The sequence below is a fragment of the Taurulus bubalis genome (assembly GCF_910589615.1).
Source record: "Taurulus bubalis genome assembly, chromosome: 7".
Classification (NCBI taxonomy): Eukaryota; Metazoa; Chordata; class Actinopteri; order Perciformes; family Cottidae; genus Taurulus; species Taurulus bubalis.
Genome location: NC_136595.1, coordinates 15075349 through 15093708, shown reverse-complemented (window position 1 = coordinate 15093708; position 18360 = coordinate 15075349). Strand labels below are relative to the sequence as shown.

Here is an 18360-nt window from a genome sequence, read left to right as displayed (position 1 = left end):
GGGCACAAAATAATGTTAAACCCACCCTGCCTCAAGCCCGAGGTTCCCGTCATCAGTTGATGCAAAAGGCAAAGGCGTCAACGCGCCGCTGAGCGTGCGCGATGACGTCACAATAAAGCCCGAGCGTGGTGCGTAACGTAACATTCCATTGAGAAGAAGAGGGGAAAGATGGCGTCCTCTAACAATCCTCGCAAATTTAGCGAAAAAATCGCTTTGCATAATCAGAAACAGGCGGAGGAAACTGCTGCGTTTGAAGAAGTGATGAAGGACTTGAACATCACCAGAGCTGCGCGGGTAAGACCTGCACGCGCCGGGTGTTTACGTTGGGTCGCGTCCCTGTTTGGCTTGTCGAGCGCTGCGGAGATCAATCTGGACGTCGGGATGCTATGTAGCCCGAGATAAAGTTAATATCAATGCCCTCGGCCACATCAGTTTAGCGCCACCCAAATTATGTTTCCTCTCTGGCTGTTTGACTCGCGCGAGCGTTTCTCCAGACGTGACACGCCGGGCTGCGCGTGAGCATCGTTCACGAGCCGAGCTAGCTGCATAATGTGCACCTGTGCAGGTTTGACCAGTCACTGCTGTCATTTGGTGAGCAAACACATCTTCTGACATGCAGCGTTATTTAACTGTAAGTTCTGAGCTCAATAGGAGCAATACGTGAGCGTGTTTTAGCCCGTCAGGTGTCTGTCATGTTTTCCTCCCCGTTAACCATAATTATCATCCCGTTATATTGACACTAGCTATTATTGTCTCTTTAACAAAAAACAAATGGCAGACTTGTGGAAAATAAATACAGCTAACCAACTCGTTTTTTTTACTAGCTTCATCTCTATATTTAATTTAGTTAATGTGCGTTCACGTTAAGTCAACTTCGGCAGCTTTGTCCCATCAACAGTAAAACGTTGCCTGAACCACTAAGGTTGCAACTCATTATTATTTAGCCCATTGATATAAAATTATTGATTTTCACAATTAATCATTGACTCACTGTATGCCGAATGTTTTGTTTCCTGCTTCTCAAATGTGGTGATTCACTGGTTTTAATACAAAAGTAAATATATTTCAGGTTTGTGACAGTTGGAAACAAGCAATGTTAAGACATCACTGGGCAGTGAGACTAGACTACATTTTATAGACAAAACGATTGATTGATTAATTAACAAGATAATCACCTGATTGACAATGAAAAGTATATAATTGCAGCCTTAGTTTACTCTATGTAAAGTATCCGAATATTGGGGAAAATGTCCTTTTGAGGTTGACTTACTGGACTAAAAACCATTCAGTTTACAATTGCACTAAATAGAGTAAAGCAGAATGTTTGTTTGGATTTCTTACTTTAAAAAATGACTCAAAAGAAAATGATTGAACATATTTTTGGCCACTAATGCTCTGGGGAGTAACTAATCAATAAATCAACAAATTGTTTCTAGTTACCATAGAAGGAGGAACATCATGATGCCAGGAAATGTTTTGACTATTTTTTTAGCCAGATTGCTGGAAATGATGTCCACTTATCACATGATGCATCAGTGTAAACCTGAGCTGTACTATTATTAACTTCAAGGGAAAAACTAAATGAACTAGTCAGTTTTGTGGTCTCTGCTAGATTTCTTTCTGTTGCCATCTCAACGTCAACCCATTGCATTTGTTCAGATCATTATCAACGTCATTATTGGTGAACGAGGACTTCCATCACAGTGTTTCTGTAATAAAACTAAGACATGTGGCTAATGTACTCACCAGGTGTGTCTCACATGGAACAACTGTAATCGCACCAACTGTCAGTCAGGTGTCAGTCACATCAGCTGATGTGATTTAATTTTTCAATTTTAATTTGTTTCTGTCTTTGCTATGATGGGTGTTGTCTGTCTTTTGATTGTTCATAAAACAGCCAGTCTGTCTGTCTCATGTTTCATCTGTCAATTAATGGAATCATTAATCTTTCATTTCACCAGTGTAAACTGCAGGTATCATTATTTTTTATCATCACTTTATTTGTGAGTCAGATCAATCATTCACTCATGCTTTCATGCAATTTTACTTTGCACAGTTGCAGTTACAGAAGACCCAGTATTTGCAACTAGGGCAGAATCGTGGACAGTACTATGGAGGCTCACTGCCCAATGTCAATCAGATTGGAAATGGCAACATTGACCTGCCTTTTCAGGTGAGCCCTTAGCCTCTCTCGGCTGGTAAATCAATGGTTTGTTCTGGATCAGTGTACCTTTCTGAGCTGGTGGTGATTAATATTGGACATACAAAGGTTGCAGTTATTTGTAGTATCGGTGAAAGATTGGCTCAAAACTGAGAAGTCTGCAGGCTTAGCCTCGGCTATGACGGCAGTTAAGTGTTCAGAAATGAGCTGCTGGTCAGAGCTGCATAGTCGGACCAGGTTTTATCACAGTTCAGGAGCAAAAATAAACCAGAAGTGTGTAAAACAAGGTACTGTATACCAGTTAAACCCTGCAGTGTAATTTGGTTCCTAAATTTCAAAGTATGTCATTGCTTGTCATGGCTTTCCATCTTTAAATACATTTGCCAACTCGAGCATCAGTATGGGGGACCCATGGCTTGACTCATTTTGAAATAAACACATATGCACCATTAATCCTAAAACATTATCCTAAGATACTATCCTACAGACGTAGTTTTGTTGTGTCAGTAAGCTGTTTCGCTCTCCTCATTCACCTGCTGTGTTCACTCTAGAACTCTGTGCTGGATACCAGTCGGACCACTAGGCACCACGGGCTGGTGGAGCGTGTTTACCGTGACCGGAACCGCATCACCTCTCCTCACCGTCGGCCGCTGTCCGTCGACAAACATGGACGCCAGATATCCTTTATTTATAGTTTTTTTGAAAGCATTGGGTGTTGGTGATGTTTTTGATTTAATTCATTCTTGCTTTAAGGGTTCATAGCCTACTTGAACGTTGTTCAAAGGCATGTTTAAAGTCATCGCATGTTGAGTAGGTGTGAACGGTGTCAACACAGTTTTCATATGATTTAGTACTACTTCCTCTGGCGTTGCTAGAACTTACTGGGAACCCTGAATACAGTGAAATCCCAGGTTATTTTTATAGTACGTGAGCTTGAATTCATACTTGGAGATCTAAAATGTATGAGTCGCTCCTCCAGCTCTATACAGTGCTATACAGCGTGGGCTGACAGGACTTGTATGCTTTGGCTAGCATTCAATAACCAATAAACAGCCAAAGCTTTCTTGTCAAAACATAGTATGTAATTCAAACCTTTGACTCTAAAACAGCCTTAAATGGGTTTAAAAAAATATATTTACATTTAAGACCTCACAGTTAAGAAGTATAGATTTTTCTGATTCACATACAGTGGATTCTCAGTTTTATATTTAGGCCTAACGCATAACAAAAAACACTTGATGTGGTCATAAGAAGATTTTGAACAAAGGGTGAGGCAAATAGTTTTTCACTTCATGGAACGAGAGCCTGATATTGAATGATACATTGCAGTACGGTGTATTGTCACACTCCTGTTGACAGGGCTATTCATAGAACTATGTTGGATAACAAGACACTGACTGAAGCCTTTGTAGCAGTTGGCTCTCGTGTGTGTGTGTGTGTGTGTGTGTGTGTGTGTGTGTGTGTGTGTGTGTGTGTGTGTGTGTGTGTGTGTGTGTGTGTGTGTTTATTATGTATCTGGTTTATTAGGTCAAATCAGCCAACAGACATGAAAGTGTGGATTGGCGGAGATCCATTTTTCATCCCCCTACTTTATTTGTCTTAACTAAATTCACATTGACAGCTGTCCCTACAGCTCAGTTTACCTCTCCCCACCGCCAGACACGAGCTGGAGAAGGTAAGCCACCTCTTCTTGTCCATTTGCCAAAATGATAATGACTAAATGACAACTGGACACAGCTCAATTACCAAAAAAATGTATCGCATGACTTTGTGTTGATTCAACTTCTCCAAACTCAACAAACACAAAGAAGGTCATATATTTAGCTGTATGATGGCAAATAAAGGTGGCTCCTTATTAATGTGATGCTGTACATTTGGCTCTCTACCAGTGGTGGGGATTTGGCAGTGATTTTGCTGTCATCTCATCTTTCTAACACATACAGGACAAATTCGGACTCTGCCTTACACCAGAGCGCCATGAATCCAAAGCCCCAGGAGGTGTTTGCCGGGGGATCACAGGAGCTGCAGCCTAAACGAGGTAATGGAAGTCCCAGTTACAAAGACACAGAGACGCTTTTATTAATGAATGTGCAATGTATTAATGCAGGGTGCAAACCATAAATGACATAAAAGGGTTGATAGCACAAAGAAGTAGATCTAGACTCCGAATTAAATATTTATGGAGTAAATAGATACTGATCCCTTGCAAAGAACGGCTTTAGCATGCCACAACAGTACTTAGCCAGCTGTAGAGAAGTAACGTATCGTAGAACTGAGCTGACTCACACGATGCTCTGGAGAGGAGGATCTATAATGCTCTGATTGTCCATGGATTATGTCTTTTATGTATGAGGCTCTCCTTTAATAGAGCCAAGATTGGCTGTCATCTACTCAGTCTGTCTGTTGGTCACCTTGCTATTTTTAGACACTCGGGCATCTAGTGTACAGCACTATATCCTGCTTGACTGGCGCGGATGTTGATGACTCATTTCTTGCACTGAATTTGTTTTGTTATGCATCTTGTGATGGCAAAGCAACTGTGTCTCGCTGTGTCACTAATTAGTACTGCTGCTAACAGTGCCTGGGACGGAGACTTCAGAGTCAAATGCAGATGAGGATTTGCAGGAACAGTTGTGGGATGACGAGAAGGTACTGACGTGAAAGGGGATGGCTAACAAGATGTACACTTTTTTTTTTTATGATGCATATAAATCACCTCAGATTTACGGCTTGTTATGTTTTCTCTTTAGGATGATTCATCACAGCCCAACACATGTGATGTCCCAGGAATCAAGTGAGTGGTTCCTTGTTTTGTTCTTTACAGTGACTCACCACTCGAGTACAGCAGCCTGTCAGTCACACAGACATAAATAAGTTATACTGTGAGCACTGATACAAGACAGATGGTCTAGGTACACTGGAAATATGCTGGAAAAGCACTTTAACATTAACTTTATCTTGCCTTTTACTACTGTAGGAAATAGGTATTCTGGTGGTGATGCCACAGTGGATTAACATCCCAGTAAAAACCCAAAGGCTGCTGATCAGGGTGAAGGTCGTGAGAGTAGCTTTCTCCGGTCTGACAGAACTTGTGTCTTTTAGTATATTCCCATCACCAGACCAGGAGTTGAACCCGTCCATGCTCCCAGCTGCACACAACACCGGTGGTTCGCTGCCTGACCTGACCAACATCCAGTTCCCTCCTCCCCTTTCCACCCCGCTGGATCCCGAGGACGCCGTGGCTTTCCCCTCCCTCAGCTCGTCCAACAGCACGGGCAGCCTGACCACCAACCTTACCCACCTGGGCATCAGCGCTGCCAGCCATGGTAACGGTTCCTATTTGACGACAGTAAAACCTTAGTACACGGAAATGTCATTTTGCAGACTTTTAAGGAAAACTTATGTAATGTCCACTTAACTTGTAGTCAAATAGATTTAGTTTAGATCAACAGAATACACGTTCCTTATAAACAAGCTACCAAGTGGGGGGAAAAGATAGTGTAGCTAGAAGTGGCCGATTAGGACATTGATCGATGAAAGTTTGAATATCAATTTGACTCAACAGCATCAATCAGTTATTGAATACTTGATGTTGAAAAACCTAAGCACCATGTAAGAGTCATAAAACGTGTGGAAATTGATGCATTCATCTCATTAATGGGATTTTCATGTGTATTTTTCATCTTACACAAAAATATAAATTTTAGCTGCACAAGTAATTGGAAAGTTTGGGATTTCAGATTTAATGGCAGCTATAGTTGGCTTATGGAAAACAATTTCCATTTGTCCAATTTTTGTTTGTTTTACCCATAATCAGCTTTTAGGTAGCTCATATTAGCAACTTTCTGGACACGGCCAAAGATGCATGTTTTTAGCTTTGTGTGTTTTTTTGTTTTTTTTGTTTTTTTTTATTATATGTAAGCGTTAAGAAATCAATATTTGTTGAAGTCCTTTCCTTTAAGTGGTATCAGTTGTTTCTGTTAAAATGCTCATTGTTGCTCATTTTTGTGTGTTTACTTGAGTGAATTGAGTGGGATACACAAATCTTCCACGTCTACTCAATGTTGTTATTTCCTCGACAGGGATCCCCACGTCCTCTCAGCCCACCATGACTGTAACCGCTCAGCGCCGGCAACCACCCGTGGTGCCGCTCACTCTCACCTCTGACCTCCATCTCCAACAGTCCCCACAGCAGCTTTCACCCACCCTCTCCTCACCCATTAACATCACGCATGTAAGCTATAACTTAAAGTTGTGGCCTAAATCTTTGCCGTTTTTGTTTGTCGCACTTAACTGTAACATTGTCTGGGGGCCATTCCCAATACTGGAACTGGTTTGGCTGGTATACCCATACAGCTGGCTAAAGAGAATATCAACAAATGCCTATTTTTACACAAGTATGTCTCCACACTATTAACTATGGTTGACAAAATGTTGTTTGGCTAAAGCAGCTTGTCAGTCTGCATGGCAAAGTGCTATTATTACAGTAAATTAATCTTCTAGTTAATTCAACAAATCTCACATGTAATGTGACTAGCCTAAACAAGGTCCATGTGTGTCCTTCTTTAGGCCGTGCCAACAGAGTCGTTGACCCTGGAGCAGCAGCTCTCCCAGTACCCCCTGTTCAACCAGCTCACTGCTCAGGCCCAGATTCAGCTCCTCAGTGACCTCCAGAAGCAGCAGCAGGGCCTGCCGCTGCTCCAGCTCATCACCTTGCCACCTTTGGCCTCACCTGGCACCACTGCCAGCAGCCCCTCCCCAGACAGCCAGAGCCAGACCACCGCCAGCATCAGTATCGGCTCGGTAAGAAAACAGGAAGTCTCGTCACAAAGCAGAGAAAACAATGGAACCATTTAGCTTATTCTTAAGCTTCTGTTCCCTTTGCCACACTGTTGTTCTGAAGGTTCAGCTACACAGAGTACATCCCAGTAAATATCCTCACATCATGTTAAGCTACTGTACTTGGGCGCTGATTTTAACTCCCCTCAGTAGGAGAACTACAGTATATCTTTACTCATGACTACCAGATAATTATGCCAGTTTTTTTTGTATACCTCAGTTACGTTCAAAGCAGAGCATTTTGTTACGTGTATTATTTTCTGGTTAAGGAAGATTTCTGCAGCACCTTTTTAAAGCTGACTAATTCTTCTCACTATTTAGCATTTCCAATGATTTTTGTCAGCATTTGTGTGGGTTCATTTGCAGGTGTAGTTGGTTAAATGTGTGTACTGAAGCAAGACATTGGCTGTTATAAACTATTACAGAAACACACCTTTTAGTTTGGCAACAACCGCTTTAAATTTATATTTTACAACAGTAGGACCAGTAGATGTTACTATTCCACGATCACATTTTCCAGACATGTGGACAAACTGGCCAGCCACAGAGTTGTCCCACAATCTATCTGGTGGTGGTTGATATTACTTCTACCTATACACGCTCTACAATACATAATGAGCAAATCCAAGGCTGATGCCTTCTCACATCCCGTCCTTTGAGATTTGTGTGTGACGGGCATGAAGCCTAGTGCTAGCTAACCCTCTTCCCTCCAACAGTACCGCAATCAGACTGGCTCACCAGCCACTCAGTCTCCAACCTCCCCAGTCTCCAATCAAGGCTTCTCCCCCGGCGGCTCGCCTCAAGTAAGGGCCCACCCACCGAGCTAGCTGCTGTTTGGGGAAGGGCTTTGCGCCTGGGGGAAAGCTAATTGTAGATGAGTTTAGGCTGCTTTTCATCCTCTGTATCAGCAGTTAACTACTCATGGTGTCAATGGCTGCATAACTCATTTCTGCATCACCAATGTCACTTTTCCCTGTGCATGACAACATGGTACTAGTTTGTTGATGGAGGCCCTGACCTGTGGGTAGACGTGCATTTTTTAAAGTCTTTTTAGTTTGCACCACACAAGATTTTGATACTTTTTCTCCTCTTATGGATAAGCTACAGTGTCATGATAAGGGGTATGTTTGGTCTGACAAGTAGACTAATAATTTAACTTTTTTACAAATACTACTACCAATATACTGCCATATTACTTTGTTACTGTGAAACTTCATTACCTGTTTGTCTTTACTGACTCAAGAACTCCTGAGCTGCAAGTTGGAGTATATAGCTTAACTCGGTGTACATCTGCTATACACATAAACCAAACGTATCACTCTTTCCACTGTGGGAAAGTCTTTGGAGCTTAATCTCGACTTCAGTAAAACATTTGGCAGAACGGCAAGGACAGCTTGTATGTGTTTTAATACATTTCCTTCCTCATGAGACATTTGCAAAGCAGCTTTTTAAGTATTTTACATCCAGCTTGGTTTATCTCCATGTTCACTAGGTACCTGTCTTCTTCTGTCTTTTGATGGTGCCTTGCTGCATATCTTGAGCGGTTACTGCCACTTGCAGATCAATGGAAGAGTACGAGACTATTGATAGGACTGTGCATCGTGTCGGATGCTAATCTATTCTTAAACTCTACGAGAGGTCAACACATTTAAAAGTGAGAACCAGCTGCTCAAGTATGAGAGGGAAAATCACTAAAGGCTATAAGTATATTTTTAAAGTTACAGGTTGAATAAGCTCTGTTGAATTCTTGGCTTTCGACCCATTTGGTGCATGCTAATGTTAGAAAAGGTTAACACTTCGACTCCACCACTAAAAATGTCAATCACAGTGTTGGTGCTTTTCTCATTGCAAGAATATTTTCAAGGGAAATTCCAATATTTGTCAACCTGGGCAGTGCTATCATACTTTTTGTCAATTGTGGCGTTTTACTTCCATCACTGTTGTTGAGATTTAGAAGTCACTAAAGCAGTTTTTAGCTGCTACGACTGCAAAAAAGAAAGAAAGAAAAAAAAAAAAGACGAATTCACCTCAAAAACAATTGTTTTGAGATGAATTCTGTTAAACTGAAGAGGTTTGGAAGTCCATGTAAATCAACAGCAGCGGTGGAGAGTTAAGTGCTACCATGACAGCAGGTCGTAATGGACATAAATATCAGAATAACGCTCGGCGTGACAATTACCAGAACTTCCCTTTTTAACAAGTTGACTTGCGTTCGTGTCATAGTGAACAGGGCTGTCGCGGATCTGTTGTGTGTCCTGCCCACGGGGACGGGACACACAACCACACACTCGTATTCCTATTTCATGTTTCAGTATTTTTGATTTAGTTTTTGTTATTGAACAATTATTTGGTGTAAAGAGCATACGTTTTCTAGTGTTTCACAAGCCTCCTCTTTTTGTCTCTGAACCGCAACGGCCCTGGTCATGAAAAGCATTTGCTTTGGTCACGGCTCAGTGTGACAGTTGTGTGTTTTGCTTGTGTTTTCTGTTATTCCATTGCTAAAATGTCTGCTCGTGATCCTGGATAATTCTCCTTATGGCTAATTGTGTCATCGTGTTTTAATTGTCGCTGCTCTCTTGACAGTTGTTCTGACATTCATGCTTGCTTCTCTTCCTCCAGCACATTCCCGTGGTGGGCAGTATATTTGGCGACTCCTTCTATGATCAGCAGATGGCATTGAGGCAGACCAATGCCCTTTCTCACCAGGTGACGCAGAGCGCACACACAAGAAGCAGCAATGACAGAAATGTTTTCCCTCAGATCGTCTCTGACTATTACAATTCTGTACTTTTTATGTATATTTTCTTTAGCTGGAGCAGTTCAACATGATCGAGAACCCCATCAGCACCAACATCCTTTACAACCAGTGTTCCACCCTCAACTACACCCAGGCAGCCATGATGGGCCTCACCGGGAGCAGCCTACAGGACTCGCAGCAGCTCAGCTACAGTAGCCATGGCAACATCCCCAACATCATCCTAACAGGTAGCGACACCACAAGTCCATCGGATCCACTTTTACCACATGACACTTGTTTTGATCACAAAGGACTCGCTTACACACAAATGCGGGTTGGCAACTAATTCTCAAATCAGCAGCTTGAGATTGCTTCTCAGTCAGGATGATGACTCCCTCACAGCCCTCTATACAGGGAGAAAAACTAGAGGATGGGTATATTCAGGCTAGTGGTGCAAATAAGTTATTGGGGTTGTTATCAAATCAACTAACGTTTGCTATAAAATGTTCTCAACTTGAATTGATTACATTTATTGCGTAATTGGGTTTATTAACACAGGAATTCTGTGTAATATATTTTTTTACTCACCCAGCGCATCACTGCACAGTGGGAGCAGTGATGCTATGCTTTGGACTGAAGGATGCTGGCAGGTCAGGAGTAAGTTTGGTGGTTGAGATGCAAAGGACATCACAGACATGGCTGTCGGTCATTTTGGTCGTCATTTGTTCAGAGTTAACAGAGAAAATGTTTGCTCACGTGTGTGTTGAGCTGAAAAGACTCATTTATTTAGCGTCGCAACAGAGAAAACGTGGCCTTTTCTAAGCCTTGGTAGAAGTCGGGTAGAGAGAGAAGCTGATGCTGATTCTTCAGAGAATCATTACACCGCATCTCCATCAATTCTAATTGCAGACTTCTCTTCCACTTTTTCTGCATCCTCCAGGAAGGGAGACGAGAACGGCTTGATAAAAAAGAATCTTGAAATCGCTGACTGAATTCTGTCATGAGATGTGATGACAGACACATATTTCCCCATTTTAGCAGAACGGTTGACCTCTGGAAAAGCTACTTTGATTTCAGACAGCGTGGGGAGCGTAACATTAAAGTTACGTAGTGAAAGAGACGGACTTCACACAGCATGCCTTCATGCGTGCGGAAAGTTATGGTACTTTATCTGACACCTGATGCTTTAAATTAGCTACCAAGTTTTTGTGTTTCTGGAATTGCTCACGTTGTTGAATTCCGTCATCTTTTCCGGGCACATTAGTCCTGCGACTTTAGTGAGGCTCTGTGTTATGAAGTCGTCGTCTGAGAAGGTTTTTCCGTGTCGCGCTGTGAGCTGAGCGACCTCGTAGCTTTTGTTCGGACGGCAAAAATATGATTGTTGAGCTCGCAGGCTAGTTGCCATTTGCTTGACTTTCTCTCCATTATATTTTTTGAATTTGCTGTGGGTCAATAAAAAATGGACCGTAGTTTGGACACCACTGATCTAGCACTAGCCAAGCCACCTGTCATTTTCTATTGTTGGTTTTCTGCCCAGTGACTTAAAGCCAAATTATACAACGTGTTGCAGTAGATTCGCTAAAAATACACAATACATACCAAGACAAAACATTAACGAGGACAACAGAGTATTGTCATCATTATTAAAAGTGTATTTGACAGGGATCGCGTATAAGAAACAGATGAAATAGCTGAGCTCATTTTTCATTTTTCGAGCCGGTGAACACCAATACTACGGCATATTACAAACAACAAGCATTATATAATACTGTTCACTATGTCCATAGTCACAGAAAGCTTTTTACAGAACAGTTGTGGCTGAATGATACTAATTGTCAGTCCACCTGCGCTTGTTACCCCCATTGGACACATTTGTATGCCTCTGCCACAGCATTATGTGTTTGGGTTGTCCGTCCGGACATTCCCCGTGAAACAGGTTTTTTGTCAAGATTTCATTTGCTAATGACAATTTCGCACAAATGTCAAATAGGACAAAATTATGACATTTGGACAGTCATGGATGTGAACTGCAAAATGACTTGTGGGCTGAGGTATAAAACCTCAAATTCTAGTTAGTCTCAACAATTACTTTGGTAAGTTCACTGTTATCATAACTGACAGAATAAATAGCAGGATGATACAAAGGGTAACATCCTGCTACCAAGTTGTTGTAAAAAAACAAAAACATAATCAGTACGCCATATTAGTTCCTTTTGCTAGTCAAACATGAAACATACCTTCTGAAATGTAATTTGAACCGGTGTAACTAAAGATGTTTACATGCTATTTGCTAAACCTGCCTTTTTGTTTCTCAGATATCAGTACCCTTTTTTCTTTGTTTCTATGGTGTTGCGTATCTCAGTCACAGGAGAGTCTCCGCCGAGCCTCTCCAAAGAGCTGACCAACTCTCTGGCGGGTGTTGGTGATGTCAGCTTCGATGCAGACTCTCAGTTCCCTCTGGACGAGCTTAAGATCGACCCGCTCACCCTGGACGGACTGCACATGCTCAATGACCCCGACATGGTTCTTGCTGACCCCGCCACCGAGGACACGTTCAGGATGGATAGGCTGTAACGTAAGAAGCCGACTATGGCCGAGAACAAGAAGAATAAAAAATAAAACGCACTAACTTGTGGATGGAGAGAAACAAAGGGCCGGATGAACCCTCTCCCTCGTTGCATGGCCGTCCAGCTGTCTGACCTCGCCCTCGACTCCGTGAAGCCCCTTGAAATGATGCGCCACCAAAAGACAACAGGGAAAAAGACATCCAGTGGCTTGCCGGAGAATGGCCTCGCTGTCGTTTTGAATGAGATTCGTCGCTCAGCGCTTTCGCTAGCCTGCTGTGTTTACAGTATACCATTACATGCCACATATATTCCAAAAACGCACGTGACAATTATTTTTCTTCTCATATCCACTTTAATATTTGTTTTGTTTATTTGCTCGTAGCAGGAAGCTGCTAGGACATTGGGCTAAACCGTACCCTTTTTACCGGCTGTGTTAAAATAACAAACGGAAAAGAAAAACACACTACAGCCGGTTTGCTTTCACCCTGCAATCAAGTGAATCGGTTTTCCCATCATGCCGTAACGGCTTTCTATTTCACACTCAAAGCTTTATTTTTGACAACCAAATGTTATTTTCATCATGTATTGTGTGTTTTGATGCTTTGTATTTACATGTTCTATTTATTTATTGAGTTAAAGATTTTATATTCCATTTTAAATTTGATGCCAAAATGCTCTCTGTAGGCATAGTGTTAAATTGCACTGATGTAATTTGTGTCTATTTATGAATTACTAACATATTTATATATGTGTTTGTTAAGCTACTTGGTTAATGAAGGAGTGCAAAACCTCCCCACAGTTGCTCTTTGGTGTTCGATGTGCCATTCTCTGATGTAGGTCGTGGTAGACGTTGCCATGCTGCAGCCCAGCGGTCAAATCTAAATATCAGTTTTCAGCACAGCGCCAGAAAATGCTGCGTGCTCCAGAAATGGGTTGGCTTTACGCCACTGGAATCCACTTTTTCTGAGAAAATCATCAGGTATTTCTATTTAACTAGAAAGTTAGAAAACAAGTCCAAATTAATTTTCTGCCAGTGAAAAGCCAATATACAGTATATATAAATATATGTTTCCAGACTGAACTTCTTTTCAGTGAAGGAAGCCGTCTGTTTTTAAACACTAAAATCTTAAATCTTTTTAAGTCGTCACTGTGAAATCACCTGATTTTGCCTTACATGAGTATTCTACTGTTCTACTTAAGTGTCTAATGTGACAACGTATTTTCGTAACTTATTGTAACATTTTCTTGTATTTGAGAGGAACTAAACTTTTGGTCAGTGATATTTGTGGTTATGTTGTGTAAGGTTTGACAGATCAATGTACTGTATTTTGTATCGGTACAGTTTATAGCCAAATTGTTGATGTTTTTTAAAGTGGGGCAAAAAACAAAAACAAAAAAATATCGAAGGATGGGTTTAAAGCGTTTTGAGAAGGAGTGCAATTATGGGGAGGCTTTTTGCTCCTTGACAGGGAAGCTCTAACAAAAACACTAGTGACCTTTGTTACAGAGGTCGTCAACAACTATCGGGATTTTATAGTTGAGTGTTGAAAATCTAAGAGTATTGACGCCTCCAAATTTATGTTTTCATATGTTGCAAACTATTTCAGAGATTATGAATGAGGGTGTATTTTATTTTGTGAATTCAACTCAAATTCAGTGTTCTAAACAAAAATTGTCACATAAACGATCGAGGATATGGTAGTCTAAAATAGTTTACTGAGAAATGTTTACACCAATTTCATCTGAAAATTGTACATATTGATATTATCTCCGACTACATCCATGACACAATCTCCTTTGCCAAAATCTGTTGAACAAATTGTGTCAAATTTTAATCTGCCTTGGCCTTTTGTCAGAGTTTCCCTGAGAAGTGTGTCTCATTGTGGGATCACGTTTGGTATATTGAATTGTTCATGTACAGATGTGCTAATCATTTACTCATCCCCTCTCTGCCGAAAAGGAATCGCGTTTGGTTTCTCTGTACGCCTCTACAGTTGAACTATTTGTTTTGAAGTGTTTAATGTCTGCTGTAGTCCTCCATCAAAGGTTCTGTTTGCCTTCAAAAGATTTGTGATTCCTATGCAAACGAGATGCACAAAAAAAACAACCCTTAAAAGAAAAATCCACCTCCCTGATGTTTTCTTGTTTTTAACACGTTCCTGGAGTTGAGCTGGATTTATTCTTCTGAAATGTAAAGGAGTCAAAGACAGAACTACTGAGATAAAAAAAAAAGCTGTTAATGTTCAGCTGGAGCTGTTTTCTCCGACATGTTGCTTAAGAAGGATCATTAATAGTGAAGTGAAGTGCTTTGTCATTTGAAAAAGGCCCAGTATTCTCCTCAACCTTACAGAGCCCCAAGAGTCTTTTTTTATTTTGTATAATTTATTATTCTTGTCAGGACTTTGGTGGCTCCTTACTCTTTTCTAAAATCAATGAATAATATGACTAAATTATGAAGGCTCAGCTCAGTTATTTTCTCATTTTCAGTCCGTGGACACATTTGTAATTTGAGATTAAGTCTGTGTTGGAAAACGAAAGAGAAATGTGAGCTGGATAAGTTTAAGTATATTGAGCGTTGCAGTGGTGCTATGACAATCAACGAGTAAAATCGTGCGCTGAACTATACATTTGGTTCTATGCCAGAGGAAAAAGAACATAAATCCAGCTCTACTTGGAACTTTTTTCTTTTTTTTATGGTAATTCCCAACACTTCCTGTCCACCTCAACAAATCTCTTACTGTGTCACTGTTGAACATCTGTGCAAAATTGCAGCTGTCGAAAGAAATCCTTTATTTTTGATCCTAAAGGAACAGATGTGAAACCTTGACACTCTTTTGCCGGTTTAGATAATGAAACCTTTATCATTTGCAGTCACTGAAAACATCCGGACGTTTGTTTATGGGCCTGTCATCCAAAGGAGGAAGACGAATAAACCACAAAAAAAGCCCCAGTAATGCACAACAACTTTCCCAGAAGCTGTTTTTATGTGTTGGATTTTTCCTTTAAGTCACTGAAACAAATGTGTGGAACTCGTTCTCTACAGATTTCCAAAGGTGTTATTCCTAAAAACAAAGTGTGTGTTTGAGCCCAAACTTCACTGCATCTCCGGTAATGCCAGTGATTTTGGCATTCCTGTCACTTCCTGTCATTCTGCTGAACACTAGTCATTCACACTGACCTTGTACATACGCTATAGCTGAAACAAAATGCATGACTAAACTGACAGTCAAAACCTATCAATGAAGGCCTTCTATAGCTCCGCAGGTTTGATTTGTGTAACATAACACTACCACGTAGTCTAAAGGGATGCATGTATGGGTTTCTCCTGTGCGACAGTTAACTCCTGTTAAGTGACTCTGCATAATGCTACTTCAAGAATGATAAGAGAATGTATTTTCTGTGGTACTTTCCTAGTTTAAGCCTGTTTGCCAAATGGCGTTTGGAGTTTTTGGTCCCGTCACAGTCGGACCAGACTCCTCCTCCTCCTCTTCAGTCTTCTTCCCCTCTGAGGAACCATCGGTGTGTATGTGTGTGTCTCTCTCTCTGCTGTAGCATCTCACCGCATACAAGTGTAAACTGTAGTTTCTCGTATAGTCGATCCAGCCCCTTCCTGTCCGTCAACACACTTTTGGCTTTCTTGAGAAAATGGATGCAGATTTTGATTGGCATGTGCACTGATTGTTTGCATACTTGGACTTCTGAAGCTTCTGCATTACGCAGTCAACTGCATGACATGATAGACACGTTGAGCTGATTATTATCCCATGTAATGTGCAGGAGTTTGATCTAGCTATGCCGAGTGTATTTAAAGACATCAGATATCATTGTTTTATGTTGTTGTTGCCTATCTATCATGTCAGGTTCTGGACTGTGTACAGTGTAAAACTGTTATTTTTTTCTGTTTTTGTGCAATGTTTAGTCCACTAGTTGCTTCGCACTTTATTTGTGACCTGGCTTTTGAGCAGGGACTGTTCTGCCCGATGTGAATGCTGATGTATACTCCGGAGATATTTTCATGTAAAAAAGATGAATTATTTATTTTCCTTTGTAAACTATATTTTGCCTTTTTTTTTTTTTTTTTTTTTATCTGTGAAGGTTTTAGGGGATGCAAAACTAGAAAGGGCTTACTCCAGTGCAGCTTGCGTTCTCGTGTTGTAAAGGAATGGCACTCCGAATGTATCTTTGTTGGTCATATTTTCCCTCACATGAAAAATTGCAGTTTGAGCCAAGTCACAGTTCTTACAGTGACAATAGATCGAAGATAGTTGCAACCTCAATAACACTCAAGTGAAGCCGTCTGCATCGTGACTATGATCACACGTTGTGCCGCTACAGTCTCACTTTGTGAAATTAGCTGCAACTCTAAAGTGCAGATGAAATGTGATGAAATGTGATTACAATACGTCAACTCGTTTCCAGCTGCATGAATCACCTACCTGCTGACCATTTGATAGATGCAGCTGGAGATAGATGCAGCTTTGATAGATGCAGCTGCAGGAGAGTTGTTGGACATATTTCACTTTTGATCTTTGGAGTGTGTTCTCAAAGTTAAAATTAACAAATAGTTTGACGAAGGTATATCTAATGCCTTTTTTCAACTGTCACAGCTTTGCTAACTAGGTTTTTTAACAGCTAAACAAGTAGTTAGGTCAAGTCAGGCAGCTAATAGACCTTTAATTAAAGTTAGGAAATAAAAAGTGATTTGTGTAAAAAAGGTTAACTTTGTCCTGCAAAGTTATGTCTTTACCTGATCCTTCCTTGGAAAACATTTCCTTCTAACAGTGTTTGCATTTTGAGACTTTGGGCTAATTTCACAAACGTTTGCTGCGTCTGAGGCTAAACACTAAATAAAAAAAGCAAAACCTTTCAGGCTAACTAACGAAAGCTAGAAGTCAATTTTCCAAACCGATGAGATGAACAAATCAACTCAAAGTGTATTTTCTAAACTATTTAGTTCTGACTCCTCTGCTTGTTTTAGCTTGAGACACCATTGACTTGCACTACTTGTGAGCACAGCTCATGTTTACGATGTGTGTTGAAAAGCAGTGAAGCTGCCAAACCGTGTTCCAAACTGAAGAAGCAGACGAGTATCGCTCAAACAGGAGTCCTGTGTTTAAAGGTGTATCCTCGGTCCCAGGGTAGAAGGAAAGTCTTGCTGCTCGGTCTTTACTGCTTGTTCCCAGATGGTTTTAGGTTCTGAATACAATGTCCCTTTAATAACACAGGGTTTTCAAAATGACTCTACAGCAGTCTCTGGAAAAAATACAGTTAAGTTTCACTTATAGCTTATAGTGAGAATAGCATAATATCACTGTTGTCCTGTAAGTTGTAGTATAATATCTGTAGTTATTTATCTGTTGCCATGTGATTCTCCTTATGTGACCATTTGTTTATAAGATGAAAGAAAAATGTCAATTAAATTGAATGTGGAAGACAGATTCTTCTCTGCACATAGTCTTGATTTGCAGAATCAAAAAAACCTCTCCGATGTCATTTTACTACATGCACAGCGTGTTTGCTGTGGACATGCATAGTGTTTCGATCCTGTTGTATATTGTCTTTGCTATCGTTTCTATTTTGTAATCTGTATTTCCAAACGCAAAATTTAAAAGATATTTTGGATATATGCATGCTTGTGAAATGTTCAGAATGTTGATTTCCACTAAAAGCTGTCGAGTTTGAAAAAAGCCACGTCTGTTACTTAAAATCAAACTTTGGACCTTTTTTCCAGAAGAGCTTTTATATGATAGTGCTTTAACATTAACAAGTTACATTTATATTTACTTAATTTAAAGATGCTTTTCATAATAAAAATATGTTTTATGTATTTGCATTATCAAAAACAATTGACATATTTAGAAATTATTTCTCCACACTTGATGCTCTCACATTAAAGCTAGTGAGCTAATTATATTATAGCTAATAATATATTAGTATAGCTTATGTAGAATTGATTGAAGACTAGAATCAGTATTTTTAAATATGCACAATCAGCTGTGCAGCCACAGTAAATGTTAGTACAATGATAAATGAATGAAAAATGCCGGACATAATTT

At 40.5% G+C, this 18360-nt stretch overlaps 1 protein-coding gene across 1 annotated transcript; it reads left to right on the top strand.

Moving 5' to 3' along the window:
* Nucleotides 1-168: 168 nt before the first annotated feature.
* crtc1b (CREB regulated transcription coactivator 1b) lies at nt 169-12311 on the top strand (the record flags this gene model as incomplete). The annotated part of the gene is made up of 14 exons (XM_079221341.1): nt 169-294; nt 2057-2173; nt 2713-2873; nt 3783-3836; nt 4105-4199; nt 4725-4810; nt 4912-4955; nt 5264-5487; nt 6244-6395; nt 6731-6964; nt 7717-7803; nt 9620-9706; nt 9811-9985; nt 12100-12311. The coding sequence occupies 14 exons, from the start codon at nt 169-171 to the stop codon at nt 12309-12311; spliced, it is 1854 nt and encodes a 617-aa protein (XP_079077467.1).
* Between the last annotated feature and the right edge of the window lie 6049 nt (nt 12312-18360).